The sequence below is a fragment of the Penicillium lagena genome (assembly GCF_028827675.1).
Source record: "Penicillium lagena strain IBT 129212 chromosome Unknown utg000001l_segment0_segment0, whole genome shotgun sequence".
Classification (NCBI taxonomy): Eukaryota; Fungi; Ascomycota; class Eurotiomycetes; order Eurotiales; family Aspergillaceae; genus Penicillium; species Penicillium lagena.
This window is the reverse complement of record NW_026623222.1, coordinates 1,482,759-1,497,117: the sequence shown is the minus strand read 5'-3', so window position 1 is coordinate 1,497,117 and position 14,359 is coordinate 1,482,759. Positions and strand designations below refer to the sequence as shown.

Below are 14,359 nucleotides of genomic sequence, written 5' to 3'. Positions count from 1 at the left end.
CAAGCGGAATGTGAACAAGACCCGCTCTTGCTCCCGTCTGATCTCAGCGGGCAGCCCCAATGATCATTCAAATTTATATCTGCGAGCAGAACCATGCCCCTTGACATCGCTCTGATGTCACAGCTATCGGCTTCTTCTTCACCGATTATTGAAAAGCCCTATAATCATGTCATGGGGTTTTTCTGTGCCGTGATTTCACCTGTTAAGACCCACCACCTAAGAATCAAACTGGACGAATGTCTCATTAGTTGCCGCAAGATGAAGTCATACCTGGTTCACGCTCGTACGTACCATAAGACTCTATCGTTCACGCTGGCTGTAGAGATATATAGCTTCAGGAAATCCTCTGAGGAAGTCCATCCTTTTCCCATTTTCCACCGACGAATTCCGCCATGGAATACCCAAAGTCTCAGTCAGATCTAGACGAGACCTCTTACTTGGTGACACGAAAAATGCCCACTATAGACGGGTTCTGCCATCATTACGCACTCCGCCGCCATAAGCATGAGCAGAATGCCAATGAAGGTTCCTTCCGCTGTCGCGATGACTGGAGGAAATACATCGGCCCAATTGAACGTTGGGGCAGTTGCAATCCCTACGACGGGCATTTTGCGACGGTAGTCCTGCCACTGTGCAAGCCTGAGAGATTAGCACTGGTCTCGTATATTTTTGAATGTAAGAGATCTTTGCACTGCTTTGATACGCGCGAAGTTGGGGAAACAAAAGTTGACATCCAGTTAACCTTCATCAGATGCTTTTCTGTACGACAACGTAGTCGAATCCGTATCCAAAGTGCTGGTAAGCATCCATGGCCTTCTTGATCTCGATAAAGGTCGGCCAAGATGCTAAATGCTAACCCCATGAAGTTGGATGAAGGAACCGACAATATAGCCCTGAACGAAACCGATTACCGCACCGTACGATCAACAACCGGAACGAAGCAAATCCAGTCCAAAATGCTCTTAGAGCTTCTGTCGATGGACAAGCCTTGCGCTGAAGTCGTGATTACTGCTTGGAAGGAAATGGTAGCGTTGACCGCGTTTCGCGATAAATCCTGCATTTTCGACAATATTGAAGATTATGTGGAATATCGAATTATTGACACTGGAGCTCCGTGAGTTCTTTCCATACATGTGTCGGTGAGGCATGAAGCAAATTCAAAAATGCTGAACTTTATCTAGGTTTGTCGATACCGTGATGCGATTTGGCATGGGCATCCTCTTGACCGAAGAAGAAGAGAAACGTGTTGCTGCGATTGTCAAACCATGCTTTGCGGCTCTTGGGCTTGCTAATGATTATTATTCTTTCCACATCGAGTGGGATGAATTTCAACAAACAGATGATTCCGATGCGGCCACCATGACTAATGCTGTTTGGCTGTATATGAAATGGGAGAATATCTCCATTCATGAGGCGAAGGAGAAGGTTCGACAAGTCGTGTGTGACTACGAGATACAATTTCAACAGCGCATGGGCGATTTCATTGCGAACAAGGAACTATGCTCTCCTAAGTTACATGAGTACTTGAGAGCTTTGGCATTTCAGATTCCGGGGAATATCGTTTGGAGCCTCAGGTGCCCTCGATACCATCCCGAGCTCTGTGCTGAGGGTGAAACTCTGTTGCAAGTGGGCGCCGAAGACCAAAAGAGTATGAATATTGAGCAGGAGAGAGAAAACCTGGTCGCAAACTCGGAGCGGTTTGCACAAGAAAATTCAGATGCCGAGTCCACCAGTTCGTTCTCTACGGGGACACCCAAATCCAGAACATCAAGCAGATCGTCATTGGAGTCATTGGATGTAATTATTATTGGCTCCGAAACTCAAAAACCAGTGACTTTGGGTACTGAGGTCTGCTCTTCCATAATTTGAAGAATACCTCTTTCACTTGCACTGACATTGCCGAATTCTCAGCTTCTACTTGCTCCTTTCGAATACATTAGCGCTCTTCCGTCAAAGGGTGTTCGTGAGGCGCTTATCGACGCCTTGAATGTCTGGCTGTGCATTCCAGCTCGTACAGTCAAGATAGTAAAATCAATAGCGCAAAAGCTAACAGCTCGTCTCTTATGTAAGATGGATTCTAGGGCTGGAGGTAGTATACAGTGTCTAAAATTTATAGGTTGGACGACATCGAAGATTCTTCGCCTCTTCGGCGTGGAAGCCCTGCTACTCACACTGTCTTTGGCCCTGCATCGACTATCAACTGCGCAAATTTCATGCTCATAGACGTCATGAACGATGTCCGCAATCTCGATGACCCTTAGTGCATGACCATAGCCATAGATGAACTTCGAAACTTGTTCATTGGCCAGAGCTTTGACTTACACTGGACGCGGCAAGGTGATTGTCCTTCGGAAGCGGAATACCTAGAGATGGTCAGCCAAAGTACGATGCACCCAAATCATGTACAGCTATCTCACTCAATTGAGCGCTAACATTCCGTATCTAGAGACGGGTGGCTTGTTCAGACTGATTGCACGACTGATGTCACAGATGGCCTTCTCGCTTCATAAAAGGCAGGTCCCCAGCTTCAAACTGAGAGTCCCTTTAATTGGACTGACAATACTATTTAGAACCATCTCTGCAGACTTTTTGTCTGTGATCGGAAAATATTTCCAAGTTCGTGATGACTACATGAATTTGATGGATAATGAGGTACGCACTCCGGCTTCACCGAATGTCCAATAGACTCTGACGTAAGCTCAGTACACGAGCGAGAAAGGATTCTGTGAGGACCTGGACGAAGGGAAATTTTCTTTTCCGCTTATTCATGCCTGGCATTCCCAGCCACCTGACCTTATACTGCGCGGCATAATACAGGAGAGGAGCGCATCTGGTTCGTTGTCAATCCCCCATAAGAAGATTGTTTTGGATCGTTTGCACCGCGCAGGCAGTATGGTCCACACCCTGAAAACTCTCAAAAGGCTGGAGTCAGATATCTACAACGATCTAGACAGTATTGAAAAACAGACTGGCTGCGAGAACTGGGTGATGAGGTTACTGATTCACAGATTGATGGTGTAATATCACTCTGCTTCTTCCTCTTGAAGTCTCGAAGCCCTTCTTGTACATTTTCTCCCAAGAGCACAGTCTCTTTAACCGACCATTATATTCCTTTGTCCGGCTACTTCTTCGTCCCCGTTGTAGCATAGCTTTTGGACCAATTTCGCGCACCGCATTGAGAAAGTCGCTATTGAAGCCATTTCAAGTCTATCCGTTTCTGACCTGTCTGGAAATCACCCAGATGGAGCCCGTTGTGCTACCTAGTAAAACAATTAATCACGATCATTTACTGAATGCCAGTTATCAGTTCTGAGTCTGGACCCGGTGGTTTCTGTTACGAGAGATATTCCGAACCTGTCTCATTGCAGACTAGAATGCGCCACTGATGCTCTTCGGTATTATCGAATTGTAGAGGCTAAAAGTGAAAGCATATCAGGGCCAGAGTCAGCCTTGGTTAAAATGGTTGTATGGAAACATGTAAATTGTCGAAAAAAAATCTCTTCACGGCCCCCGGACTGCTGCCTAGGAAATAGAATATGAGTCAGAACATTTATGCACTGTCAAGCCGCCCCCATGCAATATTTACATTCTCGAGTCATAGACGGGGAATCCTGCGATCGGCCATCCAACCAGCTGTAATCTTTCTGGGGCGGCCGAGGCCTTCGTAGCGGAGTTTTTAGAATCCACGACGCATTGTCGTCTTTCAGCCTTCGAGACTAGCATATTAGCCAATAGCTCTCGGTAAAGGTTTTAAGCCTGTCTTAAACCTTGCCGTCATTGCGTTCATTGCGTCACAATCATCTTTTTATCCCGCAGATCTCTTGAGGCTCAACTGAGAGAAAAAGTGCATTCAAAAACACCGAGCTTTCCCACACGAAGTTCTACTTCGGCAGAATTGTCTTTGATGTGCAAGAAATTCATAATGCAGTCCTACGGTTGCTTCTATCGCCTCCTTGGAGAAAATGGCCCTGTGAAGAGCTACCTCCCTCAGGTGGGGCTCGATATCCATGCGCATGTGCTATCTAGCAGCACTGGAACGACCATCACCCAGACCTACCTGAATCCATCTTTAACACCGAAGCCATCCCGGAGCTCTTTTATTCTTTCCCTCTCTATGATGGCGCCAGCATCGTTGGGTTCACGTGTCATGTTGGCAACGCAGTGATTCGTGGACAGGTCAAACCGAAAAAGAAGGCCGAGGAGGTATATCAGAAGGCCAAGTCGAGGGGACAGACCGCTGCCATTTTCGATCAATCATACGATGCAGCTGATATCTTCAAAACTCGCCTAGGGAATCTTCCTGCTGGAGGCAAGGTTCACATCGACATCGTCACATCGTCCTAGTTAGTGAATCCAAGCAAGATATCCAGACCGATGGAATTCGATACACAGTCCCGATCACGATCGCGCCACGATACGGTACTCAAAATAACGATCAGACACCTCGAGCGTTTGAGGGTATTGCTATCAAGACGGCTATTAAAGTTGATATGGTGATGGAAAGGGGCTTTGATATTCGCAATATTCTGTCGCCAACTCACCCTATCGAGGTGAATATCGGTCGGACATCGACCATGCCAGAAACTGCTTTCAAATCGTGCTGTGCATCTGTCAAACTTCGGGAGAATGTGGTAATTCAGGAGGATTTTGTTGCGACAGTCGGCTTAAGCAAGCAAGATCTTCCCTTTGCTTTCCTGGAGACGCATCCTAGGTTGCCGAACCAGCGAGCACTGATGGTTTCTCTGATTCCGAAATTTGGCTTGCCCCAGAGTGCTTCTGAGATTATCCTTCTGATTGATCGCAGTGGCAGTATGGAGGACAAAATTCCAACCCTTCGATCGGCGCTCGAAGTGTTCCTCAAGTCCCTCCCAATTGGTATCCATTTCAATATCGTGTCGTTTGGGAGCGAGAGCACTTCTCTGTGGCCGCGCAGCAAGATATGTTATCGAGGAAACTTGGAGGAAGCTCTGAAGTACACAAAGAAAATCAAAGCCGATATGGGTGGGACAGAAATCTTAAGTGCCCTCCAGAATGCCGTGGCCAATCGTTACCAAGACAAGGTCCCCGAAGTCCACCTTCTGACAGACGGAGAAGTCTGGAACCAGACGCTGTTTTTGACTTCGTACAAAAAGCCATGAAAGAAATTTCGGCACGGTTTTTCACTTTGGGTATTGGAAATACTGTTTCCCATTCACTCATCGGTGGAATTTCTCGAGCGGGTATGGGGTTCTCTCAGTCCGTCCAGAACTATGAAGAGCTAGACAAAACGGTTGTACGAATGCTAAAGGGTGCATTGATGGCGCGTGTGACCGATGCTATCTTGAACATGAACTTGCTGGATATCGAAGGCGAAGATTTCGTGGCGGTCGAGCTGATTAAAGAACACACCAAGGAAGGTCTTGCAGAAGGAACTAAAAAGCCGATCGAATTATTTGACGACAAATACGAAGAATCTGACAATTGTGCACCAACCTCTTCCAAAGGTCGCTGTTCCGAGTATCCTTCAAGCACCCGTTGAACTAGCCCCCCTTTTCCCATTCATTCGATCCACGATCTACGTTCTCCTCTCTGGCGAGATCTCATCCTTTCCTGAGACAATCAGTCTTCGTGCGAAGAGCGACCATAGTCCATTGGAACTAGATATTCCGGTCCAAGACATTGGACACGGCGAAACCATCCATCAGCTGGCAGCTAAAAGAGCGATGGGCGAACTGGACGAAGGACATGGTTGGTTTCACACTATCAAGGATAGTCACGGAAGACTTATCACAAGCAAGTGGGAAAGCCGGGTTGAGGAGCTGGTTCAAAATGAGTGCGAGAGACTTGGGTTGCGCTTCCAAATTGCTAGAAAGCACTGCTCCGTTGTCGCAGTGCAGGACTCCCATCATTCCAAGGACAAAGATGCAGCCCAGATCTGCTCTGGGGCTGATACTCTAACAGTTGATGAGAATGTAGAACTCGATGACGATTTTGAATTTTGGGCTTCGGCATGTGTGATACAGGGGATGAAGATGAATCAGACGAAGACATGGGATTTGGTCTTTTTGATGGACCAAGCGAAGAGGATACGGCGGATGAGGAGAATTCAGTACTTCGACCAGCAATGAAAATTTGTCGCAAGGCGGCTGCTCCAGACTCCGAAGGAGAGGCTGGGAGTGATGAGGACGACAAAGAAATGTTGAAGTCGCATTCCATGGATGGGTCGTCTGCATTGCATATGCTTATATCTATGCAAACATTTGACGGTTACTGGGATTGGTACAATGAGCTTCTCCAGGCACTTGGTCTCGAACCAGAAAGCGCCAAAGCCAAATTGCAGACACATTACAAAGCTTTGACTGGGAAAAATTCCGATATTTGGAGCCTGACTGTTTGGAAGAAGGTTCTTGTTACTTGTCTTGTGGGCCACTTTCTGCAAACGCAGCTTTCGGACTCGAAGGACGTTTGGGAGTTTCTCAAGGAAAGGCGGATATTTGGGTGCAGAAATCTTTAAACGACATGAATGAGACGGATCGAGAGATTTTGAGGCAATTGATCGACCAAGTTGGGATTTGCTTTTAACATTCTCTCTGTTTAATGTTTTCAAATTCCACCTGCGAGCCTCAGGGCATTGTTGCCCATATTTCTATCCTACTGCTTGGACCGCGTTCAACTGTAGAAGTAAAGTTTCAAAACATTCCTGAGATACAGCAACTTTCGACATTAGTTATACCTACACAATCTCACGAATTGATTCCCGAACCCTAATCTGAGACGGGCTAGTCTTATTATGGTATGGCCGTCGATCCTATGCCCTGGGTCTGGATTAACAGCATTGCGGACTTCCCCCAGGTCGAAGTAGAATCTGGTGAGCCCCAGTCCGGGATGATGTCCAAGATCAGACATGGTTGGTAGAAGTCATATGCAAGGCAGACGAATGGGATGTGTCAACGTTGTGGGAAACAGATGTGGGGAAAGAGATGAAACAGAAGGAGGTTGGAGGGAGAAGAGAAGTTTATTGCTGTGGTGGTAAACAGCTGTATATAAATAAAGGACATTTCTTTGTTCACCATTAATGAACTCTGCCTTCATCCAATTCAACCAACAAGTAGCCGCACACATGGCATGTCAGTCTGTCACTTACAATCTCCCCAAAAAGATGGCACCGCGAATTCTGGAAGCTTGTCCTAACGATCTCATCTGGGACAACATGTCTATGATGTGGTGGGAACGCGACTTGCGTACTTTCGGCATCATTACCATAGTTCGTCTGATGCTTGTCGGCTGGTCGTTTCCAATCGTATTTACACGGTTGCTATCGCAGTTGACATACATAGAGGGCGCATTTACATGGCTGTCCTGGTTGAGAAGCCTTCCTGATTAGCTGCTCGCTGCGATCTAGGGTATTTACCCACTCTTTTTTGGTCTATCCTAATAGTACTCCTGCCCCTGGTTCTTCGCTTCTTAAGTCGGATACAGGGCTTGAACACTGGTATGGCGGTGGAGTTGGTGGTACAAAATTACTACTTCGCTGTTTTGTTCGTGTAGCTATTCTTGATTGTCGCCATCGGCACAGGTTTTTTCGACAAGCCCTGATACCAGTGATATGACTAGGTTGGCAGAAATATTGGCCTAGAACATTCCGAAGTCCAGTAACTACTTTTTCCCATACATGATATTGCAGGCCATGTCTATCAGTGCTGGCGCTCTTCTACAAACATTTAACTTTCCAACTGGTTCATTCTTGCTCTCATCATGGATACCACCGCCTGGGAGAAATGGGCTCGAACGACCATTTTGATTGAAATCCAATGGGGTACTTTCTTCCCGTTTTATACGACCTCAGCTTCCATTGGTATGCCCAGTATTTATGCATGTGCTAACGATTCATATGTAACTAACCTTTCCGCTAGGTCCGATTTATTCCGTGGTTGCGCCTCTCATCCTTATCTTCAATATCGTTACTTTCGGTCTTTTCTGGTTCGTCTACCGATACAATGTGCTGTATGTCATCAAGTTTCGCTTTGATACTATTGATCTTCTCTTCCCTCGAGCCATAAATCAGCTTTTCACCGGCTTGTATGTAGTGGAACTGTGTCTGATAGGACTGTTCTTTTTGGTTCGGGACGACAACGGCGAAATTGCATGCGCCGCCCAAGGCATTTGTATGGCTATAGTAAATACTGGACCAAGACCAACACGTCGCGTGGGATTGCGCCAGACGCCATATAATTGTGCCACTCCCACCTAAACATGCGAGACCCCCTTCCGTCGTCGTAGGAGACCCCCCCCTTTCCGTCTGGGCACGCACGCAAAAGAAGGAGCGGGGGTCCCGGACGGCGGAGGCCGTACGATAGCCGGCCACCCTCCATCAGCGGAGAATCAGGCTGCACAAACAACGACAACACAGTATGCCGGTGCTGAGCACGAGCCGCGGTTGAAGTTGGGCATACAACGGAGCGAGGCCAGCGGTTAAGACGGTGAGCAGTACAGCTTACACGCCTTGTCTGTGAATCCGCTGGCTATTATTTCTTCCGAATTTAGGTCACCTGATACAGACACCCCGCTTGCTCGCATCGCTGCCCCTCTTTTGGCACAATTTATTTAAAGTTCGTGGATTTTTTGGTAACCTGTGAGGCAAGTAACTGTTCCAAAAATAATTGGAAGCCGTGCTTTGGATCCCCCTGGTCAACAAATAAACCTCAGAATTTGGGATGATTTCATCTCCTGGCGCTCCAGATGTTCTAACATTGGCAACGTTTGCCTATCAAATTTTCGATACATATCAAGGCGCTCCAAAACGGTTCAAAGGTCTTTGTGACGATATCAGTGGACTCGGTATGGTGTTAAGGAGGCTTGGGAATAGGCTAGCCTTACAACAGGCAGACTCGAAGGTCGCCACGCTGTCCGTCGAATACGCCGACTTGGAAAATCTGGTACAGCAGACGGGGAGGCTTTTAGAGCAACTGCAGAAAAGACAGGGCTCCGGCCTCACGCCCCGAGGCCTACACCGCTTCAAATGGTCACAGGGCGAAGTTGAATCCATTAGATCGCGGATCAGTACTCTCTGCGCCATTATCGCAGCATTCAACAGCAGCATAGTGCTTCCAGATATTAGCCATGCCCCACCTAAGAAAGTTTCCAGACCCCGGTTCTAGGAGGCCCCGCTAATATGACGTAGTCCCGATCAAGAGCGAGTTTTGGACAAACTTGACGATATCTTAATCAGCATTCAGGAAGGTCGTAGACCCAGCTCTCTCATGTCGACTGTTGATACAGTTATGATGACGCCGCCTTCAGACGAGGATGACATGTGGCAAGAGCTAGTGCGGGAGATGCACACGTACGGCATTTCTGAGGCAGAGGCGAATGAAAATCGGCCCATGATCCTCAAGTGGGCAGCAAAGGCAGCTGCGGCTGGGATACTGGAGGAACAGCGGCCCAGCAATCTTTCTCATATGGTTACCGGATTGCAACGTCGGAGCGACGATTTCGAGGTGCTTTCGGCTGTGTATGGTCCATTGAATGTGGCAGATACCGTGCGTCACATCTTTCGCGCTCATCTTAGAGTCAAGGTCCCAAAAATCAGCTTTACCGCAACAAATGAGACGTTCGGAGGTGATCCGTGGCTCAATAATGTCAAGGCATTTTCAATGGTCTGGAGGAAGGCGATATACCTAGACTACGGCACTCTATATACGGCGCCGCAGAAGGTGATTGCTGAGGAAGGCGAGACAATTATTATTGACCTCAATGCTCCTCTCCCGTACCACGAGTGCTTCGATGACAACCCGGGCTCAGTCCACATTCTCATTGCAAGCTGGCACAATCAGGATGTTACAGAACAGGTTGCCAAGGTCGCGCGCACATATCGAAAACCCAGTATTATGGCTTCAGTCCATGAATTTGGTTGTGACCCGTGTTTCGGTCATGTGAAGAATCTGTCAGTCACTTGGGCATACTCGGATACACCTGCAGCTTTATCCTACTGTGACGTGAAGACGGTACACGAAAATGAAAATTTGGATATACCTCCTTTTCTGGACATCATATGTGCAAACTGGGGTGGTCTAGACATCACCAGCGTGCTTCAAGCTCAGATCGGACCGCACCAAACTCTTCAATTGGATACCAATGGCGTCCGGCATATCGCATCACCAGATCCCTGGCCAGATAATCACCATAAGACTATCTCCGTACTCTATCAGTATGGTTCTGACCCTATGCAACTACTAGTCGCTGGCGAAGGATCGGGGATGGTTACCGTCGATCCACAAAGTCCATTCCGCCGAAACCACTTTTTTCCTCCAAGAACGGGCCCTCCGCAAAGATTGAAGTGTTAGCCGTAGTCTGGGGCCTCCACCCCGTGTCCGAAGTGTCATTTATCCAGGTGACATTGCAGAACAAACAAATTCCCTGCAATAATACTTTCTTTGCGAGGGACGGATGGGTCGGAATGAAGAAGACATGCCAAGTCTTCCTGCAAAACAACCTCACGGGTGACATAACCTGCATAGTTGGACGAGAGGGTACTACGCTTACCCTTCCCACTGTGTGGCCAGGCGAAGATGGAGCGGAAGATGAAGAAGGGACCTGTTTCTGAGTATATTCAAGGTTCAGGCGCTGTAAACGTTCTGACGATAGGATTGATGAACAATAACGTATCCGCTTTCTGCATACTATACAAGTAATACCATCAGTAAACCTTACTCCGGAGATACAAGAGCATCCGCGCGAGACAGTTGAGAACTAATTTATTTTTAATCATCCCGTGGGGAATTTCAAGTCTTCACAAAATTGTCGAATTGAGTAATCTGCCCTTAAAAAGAGTCAACATGTGAAAATCTTCTACTACGTCAGCACATATACAGACCTCTGTCCCTTTCTCCCATGCTCCTATACCTTAATAGCCAAAGCACCCTGTTCTACAATAATTAGGAAAAATCTGACTTCGACTAACAGCCACATCTAGAGCTCCGCAAAGGCAAACCTGGACCCAGTAACTTAGGCTTTTTGTGGATATGCCTTGAAAGGTCGGTTCAGGCAGCGTTGCGTTCCTGCGAGGCTGAGATCCGGCTGAACGTAAACCCCGCCATTTAGCAACGACTTTCATCGAGAAAAACAATCTTTCTAAATTACAGTACGATAGTACAAAATAAAGCTCAACCTGCAATTGGAAAGAGTCATGCGTCCCAGAGATTGAACATATCATCGATGTTATGGCCAAACGGTATCACATCCATTAGAGTTCCGTATCCACACTGCTCCTGACTGCAGACAGTACTGGATATTCCAGTTCGGCTGGAGTGAAAACTGGCTGTGGTTGCAAATAAAAAGGTCTAGGCTGAAGGTCCTGAGCGAATTGCGGAGCAAAATGCCGAGGGAATTGCTGCTGAGCGAACGGCTGCTGTTGTTGAGCATTCGGCTTATCGATCAACCGTATCCATTATGTACATCACTTGTCGATGGACTTGCCGGGGCGGCCTTGCACTTGGCCAAGCGCACTAACCTAGTTGTCATAGCAAAGACAAGACTAGACCGGCTTTATGATTACAAAGAACGAGGCTAACATAGCCTCCGGCTCATGTCGTCGCGCAGTAACACGTTTAATCGCGATTCTCTCTTAGAGACGGGTGATGGGACCCAGAGGGCGGTCTTACACGTATTTTCGCGTGAAGAACAAGGTATTCACCACCACTAGACGAGTGAATCGGTCTTCAAGCGCGACAATTCTAGCTCTCACGAGCCAACATGGATAATATACGGCCCTCGACGTGATAAAGGAAGCGCGTGGAGACCGCGCTGTCTACCCGAATCTACAGTACTAGTCATATCGATATACCCTTTAGAAGACTAAACATCTTCTATTTCTGAAGACGCTTGACCCTACGGAATTGTCAGCTCTTACTACGCGAACTAGACGTCTGCGGCTTCGAACTGCACCCGCCCCCTTAATTCGACAAAAAAAGATCAATCAAGAGCTTAGTATTGGCTTGCACCACAATCTGAGTATTCCGTTACAAATGTCGAGATACATGTGAGTAGTCCTCTTGGAAGCCTAAATCGACCCGTGAAACTTATCCCGCTTGGCGCAATCTTACGACGAAGAGGACTGTCCTACAAGCTGTTCACTAAGCAACCACATTTTTCCGCCTCATTGTTGTCTACACTTATCCATTTACATCTCCCACCACAATTTACCTGCCCTACTATCAAAAATCAAGACCAAGCGACCTGTACATACCGACTTCGCGACCAAGGTGAGACATTAATCCTACGCCACGAAGTATAAGGTACGGGCACCGTCCATATTAGGGTAACGCCTTAACTATGGGGTTGATTTTGGCACTAAGGGGTCCGTCCCTTATGCTTTCGCCGAGTCGCCCGAATGTCTTCCTAGCGTTGTAGAATGCTCAAATTGTAGTATGCTAGGTCACTCTACCAAACCCTTTCCCCTTTGTTTATAAAATAAGATACACGCGTTTTCACGTGTTCTATGCTTTGTTTTGCTCTTAAATACTATTTATAAGTAGTACATACTTAGAATAATAGACAAAAGACGTGAAGATGATGTTATAGTTCAAACGTGCATTTTGGGTTTAGCGTGCATAAAGGTGTATAATTAGTCGGCGTTCTGACGGTAGTTACTCTCAAGTGCGGAACTTGGGAGTACCCAGAAGAGTGGGTCAAAAAACTCAGGGTAGAATTCCTGGGTCTTCTCAGCTGGACCCCCCAAATGTTTGCATTCTAGTTTGGTAGTAGGTAAACCTTACCCTTATGCGCCATGGGTATTGTCAATCTCTGAGGGGATCAAGGGACTTTACCATGTTCGCTAGGCGGTGGCTTTATCCACATCCTGCCGAAATCTGGAAATCTCCGATAAGCGAGAGTTAAAAGGAAAGTACGTCATCGACTAGAAGGACAAAAGCATCGATCACGAGAGGAATATATTGCAATTGCTCGTACCTGCTTCTGCCTTCCTAGACTATCGCCTACCATCTAAAGCCAGCAATGCGACGATGTCACCATGGCCGCGTCTGATAGCTATCCCTCAAGTGGGACGGAGAAGCATCTACTGGGAATTATCTGGGGCGCCACATCAATCGCCACCTTCGTCTTAGCAATCAGAGTTATCGCGAAATTAAAAATGAGGCAATTTGGACGCGACGACGTGATCATGGTTTTCGCAGATGTGAGCAACTTAACAGCCGCCAAACTTTCTCGTGTTGGTAGCTAATCGTGTTGCCTAGCTTCTAGCAATAATTGGATCAAGTATGTTCACAATAGGTGTGAAGCATGGCTTTGGTCATCACGTATGGGACATCCCACACGCAGAAGTTTCGACAGTCATCATGTATGACTATCTCACTCAAGCATTCGGTGTCGCTGCATCATGCATGGGCCGAATATCTTTTATTCTCTACATTCTTGGCCTCCTTGCAATTGAGAGGCATCATCGAATCATTCTGTGGCTTTTTATCAGCTTCCAGTTAACTACAAATGTAGTTTCTATCCTTATAATGTTCTTGCAGTGCCCAGGACATGCTTCTGACATTTGGAGCCGACCACGAAATACAGGGTGCTGGAATGTTCACATCCAAGCATACTATGGGTATTTTCAAGGTGGTAAGATATATTATCTTCGTTTACGAACAAAGCTTCATTATACTGACATGTTGGAATTATTAAACAAACAGCCTTTAACTCTGCCACAGATCTTTACCTTGCTGCTTTTCCAGCATATATACTGTGGAACATGAACATGGACACCCGAATCAAGCTAGGTGTGATAATGCTTCTCGGTTTAGGTGTATTGTGAGTACTCGACGGATACTTTCATTCTTATCAGATTCATGGCTCACTTTTTGTTCTCATCAAGAGCTGCGACTGCATCTGTCGTGAGAACCTACCACGTTCACGTCCTTGGGAAACCAAATAACGATCCCACTGCTGCTACTGTGGGTCTCGACTGTTGTTTGTACATTGAGACCGGTCTTATCATCATCGCGGCCTCAATTCCCTGCATACGCTCTCTCTTTCGTAAGCGCAAGGGCGCAAACCGCACAAACTCCTTTGAATTTAGCACCAACGCAGGGTACTCTAGCCGCGTTCATTATCGGAAAGGACAGGATTTATTCGATGAAGAGTTATGCGCTTGCCAAAACACCACTAGCCAAGACGATATCTGCGAGGACTGAGATGTGTTTAACGGGTGACTACGTTTAACCCAGGACGGTTTCGGAGAATTATCCCAGCACCCTAAAAATCCTAGACTACTTCAGCGAGCCGAGTGGGACAAGGAAATGCCAAATGATGAGCTTCTGGCAAGCTACATCCGGTATATAATAGAGTGGAAGGCTACAGTGAATAAGAAAGTCAT

General features: G+C 47.0%; 6 protein-coding genes across 6 annotated transcripts; all 6 read left to right on the top strand.

Annotated features, from left to right (window-relative positions):
* Nucleotides 1-452: 452 nt before the first annotated feature.
* Nucleotides 453-2,261, top strand: N7510_000661 (terpene synthase family protein; the record flags this gene model as incomplete). Its single annotated transcript, XM_056972590.1, has 5 exons — nt 453-675; nt 752-798; nt 867-1,114; nt 1,182-1,697; nt 2,117-2,261. The coding sequence occupies 5 exons, from the start codon at nt 453-455 to the stop codon at nt 2,259-2,261; spliced, it is 1,179 nt and encodes a 392-aa protein (XP_056837707.1).
* Nucleotides 2,262-3,922: 1,661 nt separating this feature from the next.
* N7510_000660 (VIT and vWA domain-containing protein) lies at nt 3,923-6,493 on the top strand (the record flags this gene model as incomplete). Its single annotated transcript, XM_056972589.1, has 6 exons — nt 3,923-3,991; nt 4,030-4,314; nt 4,371-5,001; nt 5,133-5,462; nt 5,524-5,727; nt 6,003-6,493. The coding sequence occupies 6 exons, from the start codon at nt 3,923-3,925 to the stop codon at nt 6,491-6,493; spliced, it is 2,010 nt and encodes a 669-aa protein (XP_056837706.1).
* Nucleotides 6,494-7,734: 1,241 nt separating this feature from the next.
* N7510_000659 (uncharacterized protein) lies at nt 7,735-8,455 on the top strand (the record flags this gene model as incomplete). The annotated part of the gene is made up of 3 exons (XM_056972588.1): nt 7,735-7,834; nt 7,893-8,058; nt 8,260-8,455. The coding sequence occupies 3 exons, from the start codon at nt 7,735-7,737 to the stop codon at nt 8,453-8,455; spliced, it is 462 nt and encodes a 153-aa protein (XP_056837705.1).
* Nucleotides 8,456-8,693: 238 nt separating this feature from the next.
* On the top strand, nt 8,694-10,582 carry N7510_000658 (uncharacterized protein; the record flags this gene model as incomplete). Its single annotated transcript, XM_056972587.1, has 4 exons — nt 8,694-8,817; nt 8,866-9,001; nt 9,161-10,186; nt 10,228-10,582. 4 exons carry the CDS (start codon nt 8,694-8,696, stop codon nt 10,580-10,582), a joined length of 1,641 nt encoding a protein of 546 aa, XP_056837704.1.
* Nucleotides 10,583-13,006: 2,424 nt separating this feature from the next.
* Nucleotides 13,007-13,739, top strand: N7510_000657 (uncharacterized protein; the record flags this gene model as incomplete). Its single annotated transcript, XM_056972586.1, has 2 exons — nt 13,007-13,208; nt 13,237-13,739. 2 exons carry the CDS (start codon nt 13,007-13,009, stop codon nt 13,737-13,739), a joined length of 705 nt encoding a protein of 234 aa, XP_056837703.1.
* Nucleotides 13,740-13,741: 2 nt separating this feature from the next.
* Nucleotides 13,742-14,177, top strand: N7510_000656 (uncharacterized protein; the record flags this gene model as incomplete). The annotated part of the gene is made up of 2 exons (XM_056972585.1): nt 13,742-13,794; nt 13,829-14,177. The coding sequence occupies 2 exons, from the start codon at nt 13,742-13,744 to the stop codon at nt 14,175-14,177; spliced, it is 402 nt and encodes a 133-aa protein (XP_056837702.1).
* Nucleotides 14,178-14,359: the final 182 nt, after the last annotated feature.